General features: G+C 51.7%; 1 protein-coding gene across 4 annotated transcripts in view; it reads left to right on the top strand.

Moving 5' to 3' along the window:
* The window catches only part of Arid3a (AT-rich interaction domain 3A), a 42,484-nt gene extending 27,452 nt beyond the window's left edge, over positions 1-15,032 (top strand). For 3 of the 4 annotated variants that reach the window (XM_042697094.1, XM_042697095.1, XM_042697096.1), the window contains exons 4-9: positions 320-392; positions 4,676-4,859; positions 5,499-5,746; positions 7,305-7,601; positions 10,316-10,417; positions 11,587-15,032. In XM_042697094.1, coding sequence (XP_042553028.1) covers positions 320-392; positions 4,676-4,859; positions 5,499-5,746; positions 7,305-7,601; positions 10,316-10,417; positions 11,587-11,792 — 1,110 coding nt within the window. In that variant the 3' untranslated portion in view covers positions 11,793-15,032. The remainder of the gene's footprint in view (positions 1-319; positions 393-4,675; positions 4,860-5,498; positions 5,747-7,304; positions 7,602-10,315; positions 10,418-11,586) is intronic. The other variant, XM_042697097.1, reaches the window with a different exon arrangement.
* The last annotated feature ends 6,130 nt before the right edge of the window (positions 15,033-21,162 follow it).

The raw sequence follows: 21,162 nt of genomic DNA, 5'->3' as shown, positions 1-21,162 counted from the left end.
CTCTGGCAGAGTCAGAAAGGACCTCTGTTAGCTTGGGGTGGGGGCCGCTGTGGTCTGCCCCCTCTCCCCGCTGCAGAACTGAGTTTCAGCCTCCAGGCAGGGATCGATTCCTGTTATTTGCATCACCTCCCCTTTGAATTTGTGGGCTTTGTCTGTCCTTCCCCAACCCCAGATGCTCCCACTTACACCCCTCGATTGTGGCATCAGCCTCATGGGCTGCTTTGCCACAGCTCAGGGAAAATCAGGGAGTCCCTTGGTCACCCCATGTCGTGGGGACATGGCTCCTGTCCTCCGCTGACCCCTTCCCCTCTCTCCACAGCTCTATGAACTTGATGGGGACCCCAAGAGGAAGGAGTTTCTGGATGATTTGTTCAGCTTCATGCAGAAGCGAGGTGAGTCTCCTGTCTGCCAGGTGTGCCGACAGTAGGGTCTGGATGTGGAGTCAGATGGGGGAAGCAAAGGTCTTGCCATGAGGTCTGATAGTGGATGGAGGCAGGGTGAGGTCCTGCCATAGGGTCTAATGGAGGAGGTAAGATACTGATGACAGTCTGATGGAGGAAGCAGGGTCCTAATGTGGAGTCTGATAGGGAGAGCCATCCCAGAATTCAAAGCTCCCTTTCTTTTTCTTTTTTCTTTTTGCCAGTCCTGGGTTTGAACAGAGGATCTGGGTGCTGTTGGGCCACAGTTCCAGTCCCAGCTTTCTGGTGGTTCTTTGGAGATAAGAGTCTTACAAACTTTCCTGCCCAGGCTGGCTTTAAACCATGATCTTCAGATCACAGCCTTCTAAGTAGCTAGGATGCCAGGCGTGAGCCACCAGCACCCAGCTTAGGCTCTCTACTTTGAGATACCTACAGGGTAAGAAGGGGGGGGTTCCCTGCTTCCAGTACTGCCCCCCCAAAGCTGTGGCCTGCAGGTGAGGGACAGGGCCAGCCTTTTTGGGGGAGTGGGTTCCTATACCTGGTGGACCTTACAAGGCCCTGTGCTTGTTGGTCCTGCAGGTGCTAATTCAGTTTGAGATTCCAGGCCCGGCCTAGCCCCCACTCCCTCTAATGAGCCTCAGTTTCTCCATCGGCAGCACAGATGCTACAGCTCGTTCCTGCTGTGTACTAGTGCCCCCAAATTCAAGGTCCAGTGAGATCCCAGACACACACTAGTGCAAGGTTGCTGGTGTGTTGCACATTTACTGAGCATACCGTACCAGCTGAGCCACCTTGCCTCTCGACCCACTTTGTCCCCCACCCGAGAAGCGAGAAACCATGGGGTGACCCCTCCAGCGCACACCCACCAAGGACAAGTCTAGACAGGTGTGTCGTGGTGGAGAAATTGAGGCCTAGGACAGGCACCCAGTCCCTCATGATGAGAGTAAACCAAGCTTGGGAGGGGTGCGTGCGAGTGCGTGTGCATGTGCGTGTGTGTGTGTGTGTGTGTGTGTGTGTGTGTGTGTGTGTGTGTGTGTGTGTGTGTGTGTGTGAAGGGCCATAAGCAATGTTCCCAACATTTGCTTCCAGGTCCTGGCCCATTGTGTGAGGATCCCAGGGTGCCCTCTCTCCCCTGCTTAGGGCAACCCCTGGACTGGGGTAGTTACCAGTCTGCTTTTTAGGGCAGGAAACTGAGGCCCAAGGCGGGGCTGTGGCCTGGGGGCCCCTGGAGCAGGAAGGGGTGGAGGGGACAGAGTCCAGTCCCAGGGGAGCCTGTGGTCCAGCAGCTTGTAGCTGGGGGCCCTCGCAGGGGCTGCCCCAGCCCGCTGTGTGCCCGCCCCTGCCTCTCCCTGGGCTTGTACTGGCCTTGTGTAAACACAGCCGCCAGGCCAGGCCGGAAGGGAAAGGAGAAAGGGGGGGGCTGTGGCCTCCAGACCCCCCTGCCCAGCTCAGTGGCCTCTTAGTTAACCCCTCCTGTGCCGGGGTGGGGCATCTAGGTCCAGTCCCTGGGTGGAGGCCCCTCTATCTTATCCTCAGGCCCCAACTCAGACCAGGCCTGCTGCCCCTTGTGTGGCCAGAGAGATCACCCTGGTCTCTTTTATCATCGCTCCACACCTGCATGAGCCCCTCTGACCCCTCAGCTGGGGCCTCCAGTTCCCAGGCTTAGAGGGGACCATATTCTCTGCTCTCAGTGGCCCAGTCTGGTGTTCCAAAAAATGAGTTTCCTGTGCATGTGGTCAGCAAGGCCAGGGAGCCAGATGCTTCAGTTGAACCCCTGTTCACACAGAGTCACGAGGATCTGTGTCCATCACTACTAACAAACTCCTATGCTTCCCTCAGAACCCCACCTCAAAATCTCTGCTATCTTTCTAAACTCTTTCCCCCTTAGGTGTTCTTTGGGACTGAGAATTTGTCCAGCTCCCCACCCTTATTCTCTTTCCTACATGTCCTTTTTATTTCACTTGGTTGAGCTGGGAGGTGGTCCCAGAAATACCCACCATAGGGTGAGACTTACACCTAAACCCCTAGACTATTGGTGGGGGAGGGGGCATGGCAGTTGCCACCCTACTTTTCAAGGCAGGAAACTGAGGCCCCAAGGCCTCATGAAGCCAGACGGTAATTGTTTTGGGCAGGGGAGTGGGGGGTGGGGGCGGTTATGGGGCTTGATCTCTGAGCCTAGGCGCTGTCCCTCAGCTCTTCAGCTCAAAGCACACACTCTACCACTTGAGCCACAACACCACTTCTGTTTTCTGCTGGTTTTATTTGGAGATAAGAGTCTCATGGACTTTCCTACCCAGGCTGGCTTTGAACCACGATCCTCAGATCTCAGCCTCCTGAGTAGCTAGGGTTATAGGCAGGAGCCACCGGCGCCTGGCTTTTATTTTTTTAATTGTTACTATAAAGGTGATAAACAGAGGGGTTACGATTATGTAAGTCAGGTGAAGAGTACACTTCTTTCTGGACAATGTTACCTCTCTCTCACTCTCTCCCAGTTTTTCCCTCCCATCACACACTCACAAGTTGTCAGTCCTGGGGCTCGAACTCAGGGGCCTGGGCACCATCCCTGAGCTTCTTTTGCTTAAGGCTATTATTGCTCTACCACTTGAGTCACAATATCACTTCTGACTTTAACTATTTATCTGGTACTAAGGAACGAAACCCAGGGCTTCATGCATGCTAGGCAAGCGCTCTAGCACTGAGCCACCTTCCCAGCCTGAGAGTTCACTTTCAATGTAGTGTTTTCAGTGTTCAGTGAGTACCGCTGCTGCTTTTGTTCACCCTTGGTCCCTCCAAATCGTTTTGTTTTGAAAGGGAAAAAGATCCTCCAAACTAGATGCATCTCAGAAGTCTTGAAATGTGGGGTCCCATCGACACCTCTCACTGTCTCAGCAGTTCGCCCTATCCTCCCGCAGGCTCCCAGTCTTACAGTGCAGTCCTTCTGGGAGGCTCTGTTCTTTCTGTCCTCCACGGCGGGGGCGGGGGGGGGGGTGCTGAGGTCCTGAGTAGTGCAGGAGTTGTATGTATACAACTGAGATCTGGAGCTGCTGCTTCTCTCTCTCCCTTGTATTGTTTCCTCTGTGTGTGTATGTACATGTGTACGTGTGTATGTGTGTGTACGTGCGTGCATGTGCGCACACCTGCACACACCTCTCCTGTGGTTTGAACTCAGGACCTGGTCACTGTCCCTGAACATTTTTGCTCAAGACTAGCTCTCTACCACTTGAGCCACAGCTCCACTTCCAGCTTCTTTGATAGTGTAGTAGCAATAAGAGTCTGACAGACTTTGCTGCTCTGACTGGCTTCAAACCAGGATCTTCAAATCTCAGCCTCCTGAGTAGCTAGGGTTACAGGTGGGCGCCACCACCCCCTGACCGTAGTGTTGTTAATGAGTGATATATGCCAGGCTAGGTGCGAAGGACTCTGCATAGAACAGATTGGCAGTAGAGACCATAGTCAGTAAACAGATGGCTTCCTGAGCCCAGAATTTCAGACATGGAGGATGTTTGGGTCAGGCTTCTCCTGTCCTTAGGCCCAGGCTGCGCCCACCTCTGTTGAGTATGAGGGAAAGACAGAAGAAGCATGTACAAAGGCCCTAGGAAGTCTCGGTGAGCAGAAAGGCTGGGGGGGGGGGGGGGGTGGCTGTCTGTAGCGGGCATGGGGTAGTGAAGTTGAAGGCAGGGCAGAGCAGACATTGACTTGGTGGTAGGCCCACCACCTCCCTCCCAGGCCTGGCCCAACATTCTCTGTTCTTTAAACTGAAAGCCAAGTTAGCTCAACCCTCCCTGCCCCCACTGAGCCTGCACAGCTCCTGGGGGACAGGGATGTGGAGGGAGGGGCCCTGGGGATTGAAGGCTGTGTTGTTTTGGCAGCTGTTGTGGTTAGAGACATGGGGAGGGGGGCAGTAACAAAGGCCTGTGGGTCCCCTGCATGTCCCCAAATGGCCATGCTGTCCCCTCCTCATCTTGCCCCCTCCCCTCCCTTGAAGCTTGTATTGTCCGCAAAGGCTCGTGTAGACCGGAGTGCAGCGACCTCTGTAGGGCGCTTTGTAGGAGGCACCCATCCCGGGGATGCTGGGCACGTACGGCTATCACAACTGAGGGTCCCCTCCGTGGAACAGACACGCTGCAGGGCCCAGGATATCCCCAACAGGGTACAAGAGCGCAGGCCAGCTGTGCACCAGAGGCCCCTGCCTGCGCTCACCAGACCCAGCGGCGCCCACGGCAGCACCTGGCCTCACCCGCGTCCCCTCCCCACAGGCACGCCCGTCAACCGGATCCCCATCATGGCCAAGCAGGTGCTGGACCTGTTCATGTTGTATGTGCTGGTGACAGAGAAGGGCGGCCTTGTGGAGGTTATCAACAAGAAGCTGTGGCGGGAGATCACCAAAGGCCTCAACCTCCCTACCTCCATCACCAGCGCTGCCTTCACCCTGCGCACCCAGTGAGCGGTGGGCGGACGGGGGCAGCATGGGCTGGAGTGAGAGGGTGACCAGAAGACTCGGAACCCCGGGGAAAGACCATGAACTCGGGTTCTGTGGGTCATGGGGAAGGCCTTGAGAGTCACCACCTCCCTTCCTGGGCTAGCCTGCCACCCTCTCTGGACTAGCCTTCTGCCTCCCTTTCTGAGCTAGCCCACCACCTCCCTTCTTTTTTCTTTTCTTTTTGGTTGTTGTCGGTTGTGGGGCTTGAACTCTGGGCCTGGGCGCTGTCCCTCAGCTCTTCAGCTCTAGGCAAGTGCTCTACCACTTGAGTGAGCCACAGCACCACTTCCTGTTTTCTGGTAGTTAATTGAAGTCTCTCATGGACTTTCCTGCCCGGGCTGGCTTTGAACTATGATCCTCAGATCTCAGCCTTCTGAGTAGCTAGGATGATGGGCGTGAGCCACCGGTGCCCACCCCCACCTCCCTTCTTGGATTAGCAGACAGTCTTCCCTCCTGGGCTGGCCACCCACCTCCCTTCATGGTTAGGCAGAGAGGCACAGCAGCCCCAAGGAGACAGGATGGTGCCATACCACAGGGCTTGGTGGAAGGCCATGGGAGCCTTGGTCAGCCTAGTTACCAACCCTCTCCTCTCTCTGCAGGTATATGAAGTATCTATACCCCTATGAGTGTGAGAGGCGGGGCCTGAGTAGCCCCAACGAGCTCCAGGCTGCCATCGACAGCAACCGAAGGGAGGGTCGGCGCCAGAGCTTTGGAGGCTCACTCTTTGCCTATTCGCCTGGTGGGGCCCATAGCATGCTGTCCTCGCCCAAGATTCCTGTGCCCTCCCTAGGTCTGGCTGCCAGCACCAATGGCAGCTCCATCACCCCAGCCCCCAAGATCAAGAAAGGTGAGGGGCTATTAGGGGCCTGGGACTGGATGCCGGACCACCTTGGGTCTGGATAAATCTCATAACCATAAACCCAAAGTGAGCAGGAAAGAGAGTTTCCAGCAGATATTACCAATCATTTTCAACTGACCACTACTGTACCCATGCAGACATTACCAATCAGTCATTTCCAGCTAACCACTACTGTACCCATCCAGGCATTACCAATCAATCATTTCCAGCTGATCACTAATGTACCTGTCCAGGCATTACCAATCAGTTACCACCTCTCCAATCCCATGTCTGCACCTGGTAGACAATCATCAATCAGTGCTTATTTCCCAGTTCAGTGCCAAGGCAGACATTATATATCAAGTGCCATTTTCTATCTTCTATCCATGGCAGACATTGCTAATTAGGTGCTGTTTTTCATGTCCACACGGAGATAGATTGAGAGTACTGTGTATCCTTTCCTAATCTAGACACTCATCCATGGTAGCCCCCATCTCTGGAGCATGACAGATGTTCTTAGTTGATCACCGTGTTCTTTCCCTCTGAGCTTTGAAATCCTCAACACACTGGCTCAGGCAGACTTGTGGAAATTGTCCTAGTATGTATCATTTTGATCCTTAAACCATGTAAATTGATTGCTAGGTACCCCTGGGGAAAGTCACTGCGCTTTTCTGAGCTGGTTACTGGATATTTGTGGAGTTTGTAGGGTCTTTGTGTGCTGGTAAACTCCCCATCCGTGACAGACGTTAGCAGTTGATGGCAGGCTTTCTCCCACTCAGCCTCTGAGTCCTTTCTAACCTAGAAACAGCAACAGCAGATGCTACTGTAATGGTAGTTAAGCATCAGCCATGTCAAAGCCTCACACTGGGGAGGGGAGAAGACAATGATGGACAAGATAGGTGCTGATGAGATCCACTGGCCACAGTGTCAACAGATAGATCCACAAAGATGGAAGGCAAATCCATGACTGCAGGGGGCTCCTTCGAGTCAAAAGCAGATTTCCAGACTCAAAAGCTTGCAGGCATGGGCATGGAGTCTGCAGAAGCCTATAGCAAAGAGCCCAGCAAGTAGAAGCAATGTTATGCATGACTGCGGGAGGAAGTAGTCAGGGAGAAAAGAGAGCAGGGGTCAGAGTAGGACATCTCAATCATGGGGTTGTTTTTTTTTTAGCCCAAGAAGAGGGGAGTCTTTATGGATTTCTTTATTTATTTTGCTGGTCCTGGGGCTTGAACTCAGGGCCTGGGTGCTGTCCCTGAGCTCTTGTGCTCAAAGCTGATGCTCTACCATAGCTCGAGCCATAGCTCCACTTCTGGCTTTTTTGGTAGTTCATGTCTTCATGGACTTTTTGGCCCGGGGCTGGCTTCAAACTGTGATCCTCAGATCTCAGCCTCCTGAGTAGCTGGGATTATAGGTGTGAGCACCAGCTCTGGCTTAGACAGCCTGACTTCCTCCTCATCCACCCATCCACTTCCTCCGCAGAAGAGCGGTCTGTCCCCCTCATGCCTTGGGTAGAAGTGGGGGCCAGGCCCTCTCGGCCTCTCCAACCACCTGCTTTTCTTCTGTCTAGAGGAGGATTCAGCCCTTCCTATCACAGTCCCGGGCCGCTTGCCTGTGTCCCTGGCAGGCCACCCCGTGGTGGCAGCTCAAGCAGCTGCTGTGCAAGCGGCAGCAGCCCAAGCAGCCGTGGCAGCCCAGGCTGCTGCCCTGGAGCAACTTCGGGAGAAACTGGAGTCTGGGGAGCCTCCTGAAAAGAAGATGGCCCTGGTGGCAGATGAACACCAGCGGCTCATGCAGCGAGCCCTACAGCAGAACTTCCTGGCCATGACAGCCCAGCTGCCCATGAGCATCCGTATCAACAGCCAAGGTACCACCCGCTGCCCAGGCCCTCTGTGTCTCCTTTGTAGCAGACAAAATAAGAGCTTGAGAGCCATCCTAAGACCAAATCAATAAGACCCCCAAAAAAGGGCAAACTAGGAAGAAAAAAGAAAAGATACAGGGGAGGAACAGCAACAGGTAGGGCTAGTAAATTCACATAAAGAGCTGTTCAGGCTGGGAAGGTGGCTTAGTGGTAGAATGCTCGCCTAGCATGCATGAAGCCCTGGGTTCCATTCCTCAGTACCACATACACAGAAAAAGCTGGAAGTGGTGCTGGAGCTCAAATGGTAGAGTACTAGCCTTGAGCAAAAGAAGCTCAGGGACAGTGGCCAGGCCCTGAGTTCAAACCCCATGATTGGCAAAAAAAAAAACAAAAACTGTTCAGTTCCATCCCACTGGGGATCTACAAGTTATTGGAATTTAATATCAGGTGATTGGCATCGTCATGATAGGGCATGCCTTAATCTCAGCACTCAGGAGGCTGGTGCAAGAAAATTGAGTTTCCAGCAGCCTGGGCTACATAACGAGACCCTGTCTCAAAAATGTGAAGGATTAGCTGGACATTGGTGGCTCCTGCCTATAATCCTAGCTACTCAGAAAGCTGAGATCTTTTTTTTTTTTGTCATGGGGCTTGAACTCGGCCTGGGCACTGTCCCTCAGCTCTTCAGCTCAAGGCAAGTGCTCTACCACTTGAGCCACAGCGCCACTTCTGGTTTTCTAGTGTTTTTTTTGCAGATAAGAGTCTCACAGAAAGCAGGGCGCTGGTGGCTCATGCCTGTAATCCTAGCTACTCAGGAGGCTGAGATCTGAGGATCACGGTTCAAAGTTAGCCTGGGCAGGAAAGACCGTGAGACTCCTATCTCCAATAAACCACCAGAAAACTGGAAGTGGCGCTGTACAGCTCAAGTGGTAGAGTGCTTGCCTTGAGCTGAAGAGCTGAAGGACAGCGCCCAGGCCCAGAGTTCAAGCCCCACGACCGACAAAAAAAAAAAGTCTCACAGACTTTCCTGCCAGGGCTGGCTTTGAGCCATGATCCTCAGATCTCAGCCTCCTGAGGAGCTAGGATTACAGGTGTGAGCCACCGGCACCTGGCCTGAAGAGTACACTTTTAAAGCCAGCCAGGGTGGGGGTGTTCTTGGGATCCTGATCTCTAATTAACCAGCAAAAAGTTGGAAGTGGAAGTGTGGCTCAAAGTGTGCCAGCTTTGTGTGGATAAAGCTAAGTATAAGAGCTAGGTTCAAGCCCAGTACCAGCATCAGGTTGTGTTTGCATAAGACCTGAGTACCACATATTTATTTAGCTGGCTCATTGAACTTGATACAATGTCGGCTGTGTGCACAGAGTTGTTACACTGTATTGTGTAGGGATTAATAACATGTTCTCTTCAGAAGCTACTTGGTTTGTTGTTGTTGTTGTTTTTAATACTAAGGTTGGAGTCCAGTGCCCTGGATATGCCAGGCAGATGCTCTTTTTTTTTTTTTTTCTTTTTTGGTCATGGCGCTTGAGCTCAGGGCCTGGGCACTGTCCATGAGCTCTTTTGCCCAAGCGCTTTGCCCAAGGCTAGCGCTCTACCACTTTGAGCCACAGCACTGCTTCCAGTTTCCTGGTAGTTAATTGGAAATGAGTCTCACAGACTTTCCTGCCTTGGCTGGCTTTGAACCTCGGTCCTCAGATCTCAGCCTGATAAGTAGCTTGGATTAGAAGTATGAGCCACCAGCACCCAGCAGGCAGATGTTCTTCTATGTGAGCCATGCTACCAGCCCCAGATATAATTGTCTTTCTGAATATTTTCAATCCCCAGTTGGTTGAATTCAAAGATGTAGAACCCACAGATAGAATTCCTTCAGGTGAGGCTGGGAAGATGGCTCAGTGGTAGAACACTTGCCTTGCATGCATGAGGCCCTGGGTTCGATTCCTCAGCACCACATAAGCAGGGGAAAAAAAAGCTGGAAGTGGCGCTATGGCTCAAGTGGTAGAGCACTAGCCTTGAGCTGAAGAGCTGAGGGACAGCGCCTAGGCCCAGAGTTCAGGCTCCATGACCAGACCCAAGAGAATTCCTTCAGGTGAAAGGAAATGTCATTTTTTGTTTCCATGGAGCTTGAACTCAGGACTTTGTGCTTTTTTTGGGGGGGGGGGGGTGGGAGGTCCGGTTGTGGGGCCTGGACTCTGGGCCTGAGTGCTGTCCCTCAGCTCTTCAGCTCAAGGCTAGCGCTCTACCACTTGAGCCACAGCGCCACTTCCGGCTTTTTTCTTTTTGCTTATGTGGTACTGAGGAATCAAACCCAGGGCCTCATGCATGCAAGGCAAGCACCCTACCACTGAGCCACTTTCCCAGCCCCCAGAACTTCGCTTTAAAGAGTTTGTTAATCTGGTACTCTACCACTTTAGCCAGGCCTCCCATTCTGCTTTTGACTGGTTATTATTAGGGACTTTTCTGCACGAGCTGACTTCGAACCAAGAGAATCTTCCAGATTCTCAGCCTCCTGAGTAACTAGGATTACAAGATGTGAGCCAGTTGGCATGGGGCTAAATAAGTCCTGATTTATTAGCAGTGTTGGACATGGAACCCAGAATCTGGTGGGGAGATAGGAGGCAAATCTCTCAAACTAAACAAAGCCAAGTGACTGAGACACCCAAAGGAGGAAGTTGCCACAAAGCAATTGTTCTCTTAAATGGCCGTGTTCTTGTTCCCTTCTCTCCTAGCAGCCTCTGAGAACCGCCAGGACTCTGCCATGAGCCTGACCAGCACCAACGGCAGCAACAGTATTAGCATGTCGGTGGAGATCAATGGTATCATGTACACAGGTAGGGACCGGAGGCCAGGCTGCCCATGGGATGGACCCAGCTCTTGCCTGCTGGAGCCCAGGCATGGGGCACAGGGAGCAAGGGAGCCACTGGCACGAAAAGGAGCAGGAGCACGTCATCTCTATTGTGTATTCTTTCTCCTTTCGCAAGTGGTTTTCTTTTTTTCTTCTTCTTCTTTTTTTTTTTTTGTTGTTGTTGGTGGTGGTGGTGGTCATGGGGCTTGAACTCTGGGCCTGGGCACTGTCCCTCAGCTCTTCAGCTCAAGGCTAGCATTCTACCACTAGAGCCACAGCTCCACTTCCCGTTTTCTGAGTGGTTTATTGGAGATAAGAGTCTCATGGACTTTTGTTCCAGGGCTGGCTTTGAACTGTGATCCTCAGATCTCAGCCTCCTGAGTAGCTAGGATTATAGGCGTGAGCCTCTGGCGCCTGGCTTCTTCTTTTTGTGCCAGTCCTGGGGCTTGAACTCAGGACCTGGGCGCTGTCCCTAAGCTTCTTTTGCTCGTGCTCTACCACTTGGACCCATCCATAGCTCCACTTCCAGTTATTTTTGGTAGTTTAGTGGAGATAAGAGTCTCACAGACTTTCCTGTCCATGCTGGCTTCAAACTTCGATCCTCACATCCCAGCCTCCAGAGTAGCTAATATTACAGACATGAGCCATCCAGTGCCTGACTTGCTTTAGTTATTCTGTAGATATTTTCTCACATGTTTGCTTGAGGGCAGCCTCTGACTGTGATGCTCCTAAGTACACTTCTCGCATGACTAGGATGACAGGCATGAACACCATACCTGGTTTGTTGCTTGAGAGGAGTCTCATGAACTTGTATGCTTGAGCCTTAAGCCAGATCTGTGCCTTCCAGGTAGCTTGAGATTACAGGCTGGAGCCACTGCGCCCCATCCATCCCCTAGTTTCCTTCATAGTGGAATTAGGCCCTGACTCACAGTAGCCACTGGGAGGCGCTCCTGACGCAGTACAGCCTGGTTTGCTTGGTGGACAGTCCCAGAGGGTCAGAGCCATTCCTGTCTGGTGGATCTAGGGATGGATTTTTTTTTTTTTTTGAGGGGGATTGTCTTTGCCTGGAAAGAGTCAAGAAGCTTGTTATTTCTGGTGACATCTGCTTGGGGACCCAACCCTCAGTGACTTGTTTCTCTCCTGTTCTCCTATCAGGAGTGCTCTTTGCCCAGCCACCGGCCCCCACACCGCCCTCAGCAGCCAGCAAAGGTGGTGGCAGTGGGGGTACAGGTAACAACAACACTGGCAGCAGAGGAGGAGCCAGCGGAATCAGCAGCAACAGTGGGGGCAGCCAGGCGGGGCCCACGGGGCTGTCTGCGCCGCCCCCCACATCCTCTACCTCAAATAACGCCTTGCCTTAATTTACCACATCGCATTGCTGCCCACCCAATAGCTCCTTGGAATCGCCCACGCCTCCTCCCCTCCCCCCTGCAGGAGGTGCCAAGCTCTTCCCCCCTCACAGGGTAGGGGGTCCTGGCAGCCAACCATGGCAGGGGCCAGAAAGGCGAAAATGCGGGTGGGGGAGGGTAGAGATCCACAATGGTGCCACATTAACGCCAAAAAACAAAAAAAAAAAGAAAAGAAAGGAAAAAAAAGGAGAGGAAAAAATATAGATATATATACATACATACATATATATATAAATATAAATATAAAGCAAATTTAATAAAACAGGGGAAAACCAAGGAACACTTGAATTTGTAAGGTTTTGGACATTCAGAAAAATGGATTGTGAGGACCACCACAAGATAGGAGTGTCCCCCCCTCCCCGGGAGGGGGGTCTCACCCTGGGGTCCAAGTCAACCTATTTATTACCTCATGCATTGCTGTAGTGTGCAGATCTCAGTTCTGCTGGGTTTTTATTATTTGTATTTTATCTTATTTTTATTCATCACACATTCACACCAGCTCCTTCCTTGCGTTGAAGGAAACCCCTGAGCCATCGTCACAAAAAAAAAAACTTTTTCTTTTTTTTCTGTTGCTTTAGGAACTATGAATTTTCTTTTTCTCTAAAAAAAAAGAAAAGAAAAAAAAAAAGAAATAGTGACACTCAAAAAAAATCTAAGGATTTTTTTTAAGAGGTTTTGGAGGGGGGTGGTTAGCTTTGTAAATACTTATTTTATTCTGGGGGGTGGGGAAGTTTCAGACTTAGGATATCTATATAGTTCTATATCTATATATTTGTGTTCTTTCAGGGAATATGGTCTTGGAAAAGGAAACAAAAAGGCAAAAAAATCCAACCCAGTAATAACCTGTTTAATCTTTCCGGTAACTGGCTTGGGTTATTTTGGGTGTGTGGGGGGGGTTCCCTGTGTGGCTGGCAAGCCTGGAACACTGGATCTTGGCACTCAGGGGGCTGTGGCGATCTCCATGTCTTGCCTGCCAGCACTGTCTGCACACCTGGGTGTTGGACGTAGAAAGTTCTGGAAAAGGGTGTGTGAGGGAGGGCCTTGCCTGTCTCAGGGATGATCTGCTGGGCTGCTTTGGGGGACTATCAATATGGGGGTGATTGAGTGAAGCTAGGCCTAGCTCAGGGTGAGGATTTTAGGGCCTCAGCCTTGCCGGCACCCCTACTTTCTCATCTCCTTTCTCTTTCTGTCTTCTCCCTGCCCCTTTTTAGCATGGGGTGGCCAGCTCCTGTGGCCTAGGGGACAGTCATTAAAAGTGGCAGCAGCCTGGGACAGAAGGCCCCTGACCCCTCCAGGAGCTGCTGGGTCTTTCTGCCAGTGTCTCTGCCACGGTCCTCTGGTGCCAGCAAAGCAGCACGTGATGGCTGCACTGCGTTTTGGTGTCTTGTGGCAGGGAGTCAACCTGGCTGTCCCTGGTGGCCCCAAGATGTCTTAATGGGGCCCCTGGGAGGCTGGCGTAAGGAGAAGCTGCTGCGGGAGTTTGGAGCCCTCAGAGCCCCTTTCTCTGGGGTGGGGGCGGGGCGTCCATGGCCCCCAGCCCAACTTCTCTTTCTTAGTTCCCCCTCCCCACACACCCCTTACCAGGGAAGGGGCAGGGGCCCTTATTTCTTTCTAAATCTCAGGGTGATCAATACACTCCCCTCCCTTCATTTCCAGGGGAGGGGATGGTAGCCTCTTTTTGACTTTTCTTTCTGGAAGTTTCTGCCCTGCCCCATGTAGGGAGGTGGGGGTGGGGGGGAAGGCGGGTGTCTTCGCAGCACAATCATTCCTGGAAAATGGGTACTTTTGATTCCCCAGACTCAGTCCTTTCCCTTCAGAGCTATCTGAATTCTGGCTGCATTTGGTTGTGTGGCCAGGCTCTGCCCTTCCCGCCCAGGGTTTCAGCCGGGCTGTCCCTGTGCCTGCCAGGCTGGGGCACCTGGGGGGGTGGGGGTGGGGAAGGAATGTCCTCTGCACATTTCTGTCTACCTCAGGTCTTTTTTGATGCCAAAAAACAATACCATGTTCTGCCTGCCTCCTCTCCCATCCTCCAGCTCATCTTCCCCCCTCCCCCTCCCCAAGAGGGACCAAGAGTCACCTCCATCTCCACCCCCCCTCATGGCAGTTGGATATCTCCCAGGTGGTCTTGGAGGGATTGATGGGGGGGGATCCTGCCTGGGCAGAACTGGACCCCTAACTGGGGACCCTGAGCCTGTGGGTCATAGTGTAGGACAGATGGCTGAGGAGGGGGAAGGCTTTGCAGCTTGGGAAATGAAGGGGGTCTGTGTGACCCCTGGGCTCTTCCAGAGGCCTCCCCCGTGGGTCTCCTACCCCAGCCATCTCCCATCCACCACCTACCCTGGGTTTAGAAAGGGGCATATTGAGGTGGGGGTGTCGTCAGCACCCCTTTATGCAAATGATGGGAGAGGCCGGGCCTGTGCCCTGTACATCTGGCACCATGCATGGAGTTTGAAAGGTGATAGAGGGGAACTCCAAACTCAGGGCAAAGAGAGGCTGTGGAAAGGGGGGATGGAGGGTGGGGCCACTATCCTTGGATAGGCTGTTTCCAGAATGTTCCTTGTGGCCCTTTCTGCTGTCATGGAGCTGGCTGACCAGCTGTGGGGATGGCTGGGTTAGGTTTGTTTTTGTTTATTTTTTTGAGTTGTGCATTTTCTGTATAGTCGCATTTTCCCCCCTTTTATTCTATCGGCTTTGTTCCTCCCTCCCCCCAATTTTGGCTTTTGCATTTCCCCCCCCCCCTCTTTTGGCAAACATGAAAACAGCCTTGTTCCATTTTCAAATCTGTGACATTTCAGTTTCTCTGGGGCTTTGTCAGAAGGCGTGCCGACCACGCCCAAACTCAGGTAAAAGAAAAATAAACTTAAAGAAATAAAGGTTATAAACTGCTCTCTACCTCCGGCTGGGCCTGCAGTCATCCTGTGGAAGGACAGGGAGGCTGCTACAACTTCAGTTGTCCAGAACATTCAGGTATTAAAAGGAAAAAAAAAAAAAAAAAGGAAAAAAAATTGAAAAGACCAAAAAAAAAAAAAAAAAAAGGTGCGATTTTGAAATTAAAAAAAAAAAACACTGAAAGTTTACATTTTATAACATTATTATGCAGATTGTATTTAAAGCTCAGAAATATTTAAGACAATTGTAACCCCTGTAAAGCTGATGAGATATTAAAACCAGACAAAACACTTCTGACTTTAACAGACTGTGTCTTGAGCTGTTTTTTTTAGGGGGAGGGGGGCAGTGAATCTGGGTACCTTGGCCCCATGATGCTGGGAGAGGGGGTTCTCACCTAGCTGTTAATTCCAGGAGGGAAATACCCTCCCCATCCCCTGGCAAAACATGCATCTCAGGGGACTCTGAGCTAGGTTGCAAGCGGGGAGTATGGAGGCTGGGGGTACTGCTCCGAACCCTTCAGGATCTAGGACACCCCACTAGTTACAAATGTCCACAAAGTCTGCAATAAACCATAGCTGAGGTGATTCCCTTCCTGGTCCTGTGGCCTACAGTGCCTCACTGGACACCTGGTCCCCATTTTCAGGGTTGAAGGGTACCAGATGAGGGCCACATCTCCTGTCCTCAGACATCCCATAACACCTCTGTAAGACTGTGGGGATCCCATCACTCCTCCGCAGTCTGGTGCCGCCGCCAGGCCTTTGCACAGCTTATTATTCCTGCCTGAAATAGCCTCCCTGCCTTCCTCTTCTTTGGAAGGGAGCTTTAGTCCTGTGTGATAGATATGTCATCATCTTCTGGGCCAGATCCACGTGACCTTTTGCTCCTGCTCAGATCAGCCAGTGATAGCCGCCTCCCTGTGGAGCGAGCTTCCCACCTCACCCCAAGGATCAGCACTATGCCCAGAGGAGGCCCCCAGTTCTCAGGGGGCATCCTTTCCCCTCCTGACAACTGAGAGAGAGAGAGAGAGAGTGTGTGTGTGTGTGTGTGTGTGTGTGTGCGCGCGCGCGCACGTGCACACGCACACGTGTGCGCACACAGATCCTCAGAGCCTAGGAGCCATCCCTGAGCTTTTGCACGGCTGATGCTCTACCACTTGAGCCACAGCTCCACTTCCAGCTTTTGGGTGGTGAATGGGAAGTAAGTCTCACTGACTTTCCTGCCTAGGCCAGCTTTGAACCACAATCCACAGATCTCAGCCTCCTGAGAAGTTAGAATTACAGGCATTAGCCTCCATTTAAGCCACAGCTCTACTTATGGCTTTTTCTGAGTACTTTGTTGGAGATAATGAGTCTCATGGACTTTCCTGCCTAGGCTGGCTCCCAGCCTCCTGAGTGGCAAGGATTATAGGCGTGAGCTACCAGCACCCAGCATTCACTTGACCTTTTATTACTACCCAGTCCCATGGAAACAGGACGGAGGGCCCTGGTGGCTGGTGGACTCCACTCCCAGCCTCCACACACAAACCAGAGATTGGACTGCAAACGTTGGGGTGGTTTTCTGGTTGTCTTCCCCCCTCGCCCTCACATACACACTGTTTTCCATGCTAGGGACTCAGATGGACAGGCTCAAGGTCATGGTAGCCAGGTAGGCCAGCTAGGGGAGGCCCCAGGCCATGGCCACCTTGGCGCTCAGCCCAGCAGCCCCACTCCGGCCATGGCTAGCCTGAGCTGGTTTCTCCTAGGCTGTTGGAGAAAAAAACAAATCACTGTACTGCCACCTGCATGCCCTCCCCTGTCACAGGTGGCCCTTTGTCCACCGCCTCTAACCACTCCGGCCAGAAATACACAAACACAGGAAGGGGGCTCACCCACCACTCACCCACCACTCACCACTCACTCTTCCCTTGGGGGAAGATATGGACTAACCAGGGGAGAGAAGAAAAAAAAAAATCCCCTTCCTGGTAAACCAGATGGTCCAGTCCCAAGTCTTTGTCTTCATTCCTAGCCAACATGTCTCAGAGAGGTTGCTGAGGAGCCTTGAGGTTTCACAGCCCCTGAGGGACACAGTAGGACCCAGATCCCACCTCTCCAGCTTTCTGTGCCCCCAGCCTGGTCTGACTAGGCCTTTTAGTGTATAGGGAGGGGGGGCAAGGGGGTGTCAACCACTTTGTGCCTCAGTTTCCCTTGGTCCTGTTTTCCCCCCTTGTCTCAGATCCCAGTAGTGTGCTGAGGGCTGTCAACTGGGTGGTCCCAGGCTCCCCCAAGTATGGCTTTTGTGCTGCGAGGCGCTAGCGTAACTGGCCTATCCTCATTCCAAGGGCTGTGGGGAGGGGAGCTGACCTCTGACCTCCCCGGCAGGCCAGCCAGCCCCAGGGAGAGGACAGAGGGACACTGGCCCCTGAGCTAGACTGCAGCTAGAGGCTGAAGGGGAGGAGACACAGCCCAGCTGCCCTGCTTAGGTTGCCAGGAGTATATGAGGGTCCACGACTAGTTGATCTTCACCCCACCCAGGCTGGGACCTAGATTCTAGAAACTTCCAGGCCAGACTTCCCCTGATAAGTGGGTATGCAGACCTAGGCCAGAACTTCATCATCCACAGAATCTCTTACTCCAGCCTGGCCTAGGCAGCCACAGTATCCCCTAAATGTAGTTGGGGTAACTGAGGTCCCAAGCTGCTCAGTGGTCTGATTCTCCTGTACCACCAAGGCAAAGTTAGCTACAGGGCTCAGCTGAAGCTTGAAAACCCACGTTAGCATTAAGGTACCTTGGCCACGTGCTGGGGATGCAGTCTAGGGCCTCCAGCTCGAACTCTTCCAGCCCTAAGCTGGAGGAGGTGGGGGCCAGAATGAGTATCTGAGCTGCCAGGTACAAAAACCACATGTGGGCCAGTATTGAGGCTTGACCTCAGGGCTTGGATGCTGTTTTTTAGCTTTTTTTTTTCTTGCCAGTCCTGGGACTTGAACTCAGGACCTGGCACTCTCCCTGAGTTTCTTTTGCTCTGGCTAGCACTCTACCACTTGAGCCACAGCACCACTTCCAGCTTTTTCTGTTTATGTGGTACTGAGGAATTGAACTCAGGTATTAATGTATGCTAGGCAAGCACTCTATCACTAAGCCACATTCCCAGCTCTGCCCTTTAGCGTTTTCTTTTACTTTTTTTTTTTCTTGGTGAGTTATGGGACGACTTGAACTCAGGGTCTCGGTACTGTCCCTGAACGCTTTCCCTCAAGGCTAGCATTCTATCACTTGAGCCACAGCTCCACTTCCGGTTTTCTGATGGTAAATTGGAGATAAGAGTCTTACAAGCCAAGTGCCGGTGGCTCACGCCTGTAATCCCAGCTACTCAGGAGGCTGAGATCTGAGGATCTCAGTTCAAAGCCAACCCCAGGCAGGAAAGTCCGTGAGACTCTTATCTCCAATAAACCACCAGAAAACCGGAAATGGTGCTATAGCTCAAGTGGTAGAGCACTAGCCTTGAGCTGAAGAGCTGAGGGGCAGCACTCAGGCCCAGAGTTCAAGCCCCACGACCAACCAAAAAAAAAAAAAAAAAAGAGTCTTACAAGCCAGGTGGCAGGGGCTCACGCCTGTAATCCTAGCAACTCAGGAGGCTGAGATCTGAGGATCTTGGTTCAAAGCCAGCCCAGGCAGGAAAGTTCGTGAGACTCTAATCTCCAATAAACCACCAGAAAACCAGAAGTGGTGCGGTGGCTCAAGTGGTAGAGTACTTGCCTTGAGCTGAAGGGCTGAGGGACAGCGCCCAGGCCCAGAGTTCAAGCCCCCTGACTGACAAAAAAAAAAAAAAGAGGCTCAGACTTTCCTGCCAAGGTTGGCCCTCAACAAGATCCTCCTATCTTAGCCTCCAGAGTAGCTAGTAGCTAGGACTATAAGTCTGAGCCGTTGGTGCTCAGCTCATGGCTTTTTCATTCAAGATTAGTGCTCTAGGCGCTGGGAAGGTGGCTCAGTGGTATGCCTTGCATGCATGAGGCCCTAGGTTTGATTCCTCAGCACCACATAAGCAGATAAAGCTGGAAGTGGCGCTGTGGCTCAAGTGGTAGAGTGCTCACCTTGAGCTGAAGAGCTGAGGGACAGTGCCCAGGCCCAGAGTTCAAGCCCCACAACCGACAAAAAAAAAAAGCAAGATTAGTGCTCTACCACTTGAGCCACGGCTCTAATTAATTGGCCATGAGTCTCAGACTTTGCTGCCCCAGTCCTCACAGATCTCAGCCTCCTGAGTAGCTAGGATTATAGGTGTGAGAGCTGGCACCTGGCTGATTTCTCTTTCTTCTTCATACTATAGAAACATTAGAAGCCCGGTGCAGTATTGCACACCATCATCCCAGCACTCTTTTTTTTTTTTTTTTTGTCGGTTGTGGGGCTTGAACTCTGGGCCTGGGCGCTGTCCCTCAGCTCTTCAGCTCAAGGCGAGCACTCTACCACTTGAGCTACAGCGCCACTTCCGGTTTTCTGGTGGTTTATTGGAGATAGGAGTCTCACGGTCTCTCCTGCCCGGGCTGGCTTTGAACCACGATCCTCAGATCTCAGCCTCCTGAGTAGCTAGGATTACAGGCATGAGCCCCAGTGCCCGGCAAAGGGTTGGTTTTTTTTTTTGTTTGCGTTTTTTTTTTTTTAAACTGTATTTTTTTTGTCTTTTCTTTTTTGGTACTAGGGATCGAACCCAGGACGTTGCACTTGCTAGGCAAGCGCTTTGCCACTGAGCTACATCCCAGCCCAATAATTGTATGATGCTAATATATTGCATACCTTTTTTGTTTTGTTTTGTTTTGTTTTGTTTTGTCGGTTGTGGGGCTTGAACTCTGGGCCTGGGCACTGTCCCTCAGCTCTTCAGCTCAAGGCAAACGCTCTACCACTTGAGCTACAGCACCACTTCCCCCAGCACTCTTTAGAGGCTGAAGCAGGAGGATTGCAAGTTTGAGGTCATCCTAGCCTGGGAAGCTCTGAGCTTCTCTCTATACGGGAAAAAAAAAAAAAAAAAAAAGCAAGCAAACAAAAATTTCCAGAACATTAAAGGAACTGGAAGCATAAACCATCTTGGGTTACATTTCCTTTCAGGATGAATTTAAAATAAGATCCAGCCTGCACTCAAAGTCCTGCAGAGCCTCCTCCCTGCCCCACCCCATAGTCCTGTCTCCCAGGCCTCCCAGGGCCTTCGTATGTGCCCTGCTCAGCACCAAGCTCTCCTGGGTCCCCGGCTCCGGGCTCAGACGATGTCACCCCAGACTGGTCCTATGGAGCTAGCTTTCTCTGAGTTCTGGGGCCATGTTCCACCATTCTATGGATGGCTCACACCTGCCACCTGGTGGCAGCATCGGGCTGCACTCTGGGTTCCAAAACTGGTCCTTTGGCCAGGAACTTTCTCCATTATCCCCTCTGAACTGGGGTCATGACACCCATCACTGTTGTGATTGCATAGCTATGTGGATTGCAGGCAGCTTGATCACAAGGGCTGGAAGAGTGAGACTGGAGGCTGCATCCCATGTCCAGCATTGAGGTGGGTTGCTGTGCACGGGGCCTGGGAGTAATGAATGAATTTTCCTTTTTCAAAGCATGGCTACTGAGACTCTTTCTTTCGCTTTTCTTTCTTTCTTTCTTTCTTTTCTTTCTCTCTCTCTCTCTCCCTCTCCCTCTCTCTCTCTCTCTCTCTCTTCCTTTCTTTCTGTCATGGGGCTTAAACTCTGGGCCTGGGTGCTGTCCCTGAGCTCTTCAGCTCAAGGTGAGTGCTCTACCACTTCAGCCGCAGTGCCACTTCCAATTTTCTGATGGTTTAACTGGAGATTAGAGTCTCACAAACTTTCCTGCCTGAGCTGGCTTTGAACCACAACTGCGATCCTCAGATCTTAGCCTCCTAAGTGGTTAAGATTACAGACATGAGCCACTGGCACCCAGCCTCTTTTTTTTTTTTTTTTTTAATTGTCTTTTAAAACACACCTGGCTCTTGCCCATGTAATTGTAACCCCTCTGTACAGTATGTTCACAAAAAATAAAAATAAAAAACACACACACACACACCTGGCAGCTGTGACTGAGGTGAAGAGCTGTTCAGATGGAGCTATGACTTTGAACCAAGTGGCCCAAGTCGAAATCTGAATTTTATAGCTCTAAAGAAGCAAGGTCAAAGAGGAGGCAGACTTGGACCAACAAATAATCATTTAATTCCAATTCACTCTGTAGACATGTTAGCTGTGTAGTCTGTTTTATGCATGTCTCATTTGGGCTTTTGCATTCTATAAGGTAAAGATCAGTTCTTAATATTTGCATATTCAAAAAGACTGAAAAATAAGCCAGGTGCAGGTGGCTCATGCCTGTAACCCTAGCTACTTAGGAGGCTGAGATCTGAGGATTGCAGTTCAAAGCTAGCCCCGGCAGGAAAGTCCATGAGACTCTTCTGTTCAATAAAACACTCACAAAACCGGAAG

The sequence above is a fragment of the Dipodomys spectabilis genome, unplaced genomic scaffold (genome assembly GCF_019054845.1).
Source record: "Dipodomys spectabilis isolate Male_0828 unplaced genomic scaffold, ASM1905484v1 ptg000215l, whole genome shotgun sequence".
Taxonomy (NCBI): domain Eukaryota; kingdom Metazoa; phylum Chordata; class Mammalia; order Rodentia; family Heteromyidae; genus Dipodomys; species Dipodomys spectabilis.
Note: the sequence above shows the minus strand (reverse complement) of the source record. Positions and strands in the feature narration are given on the sequence as shown.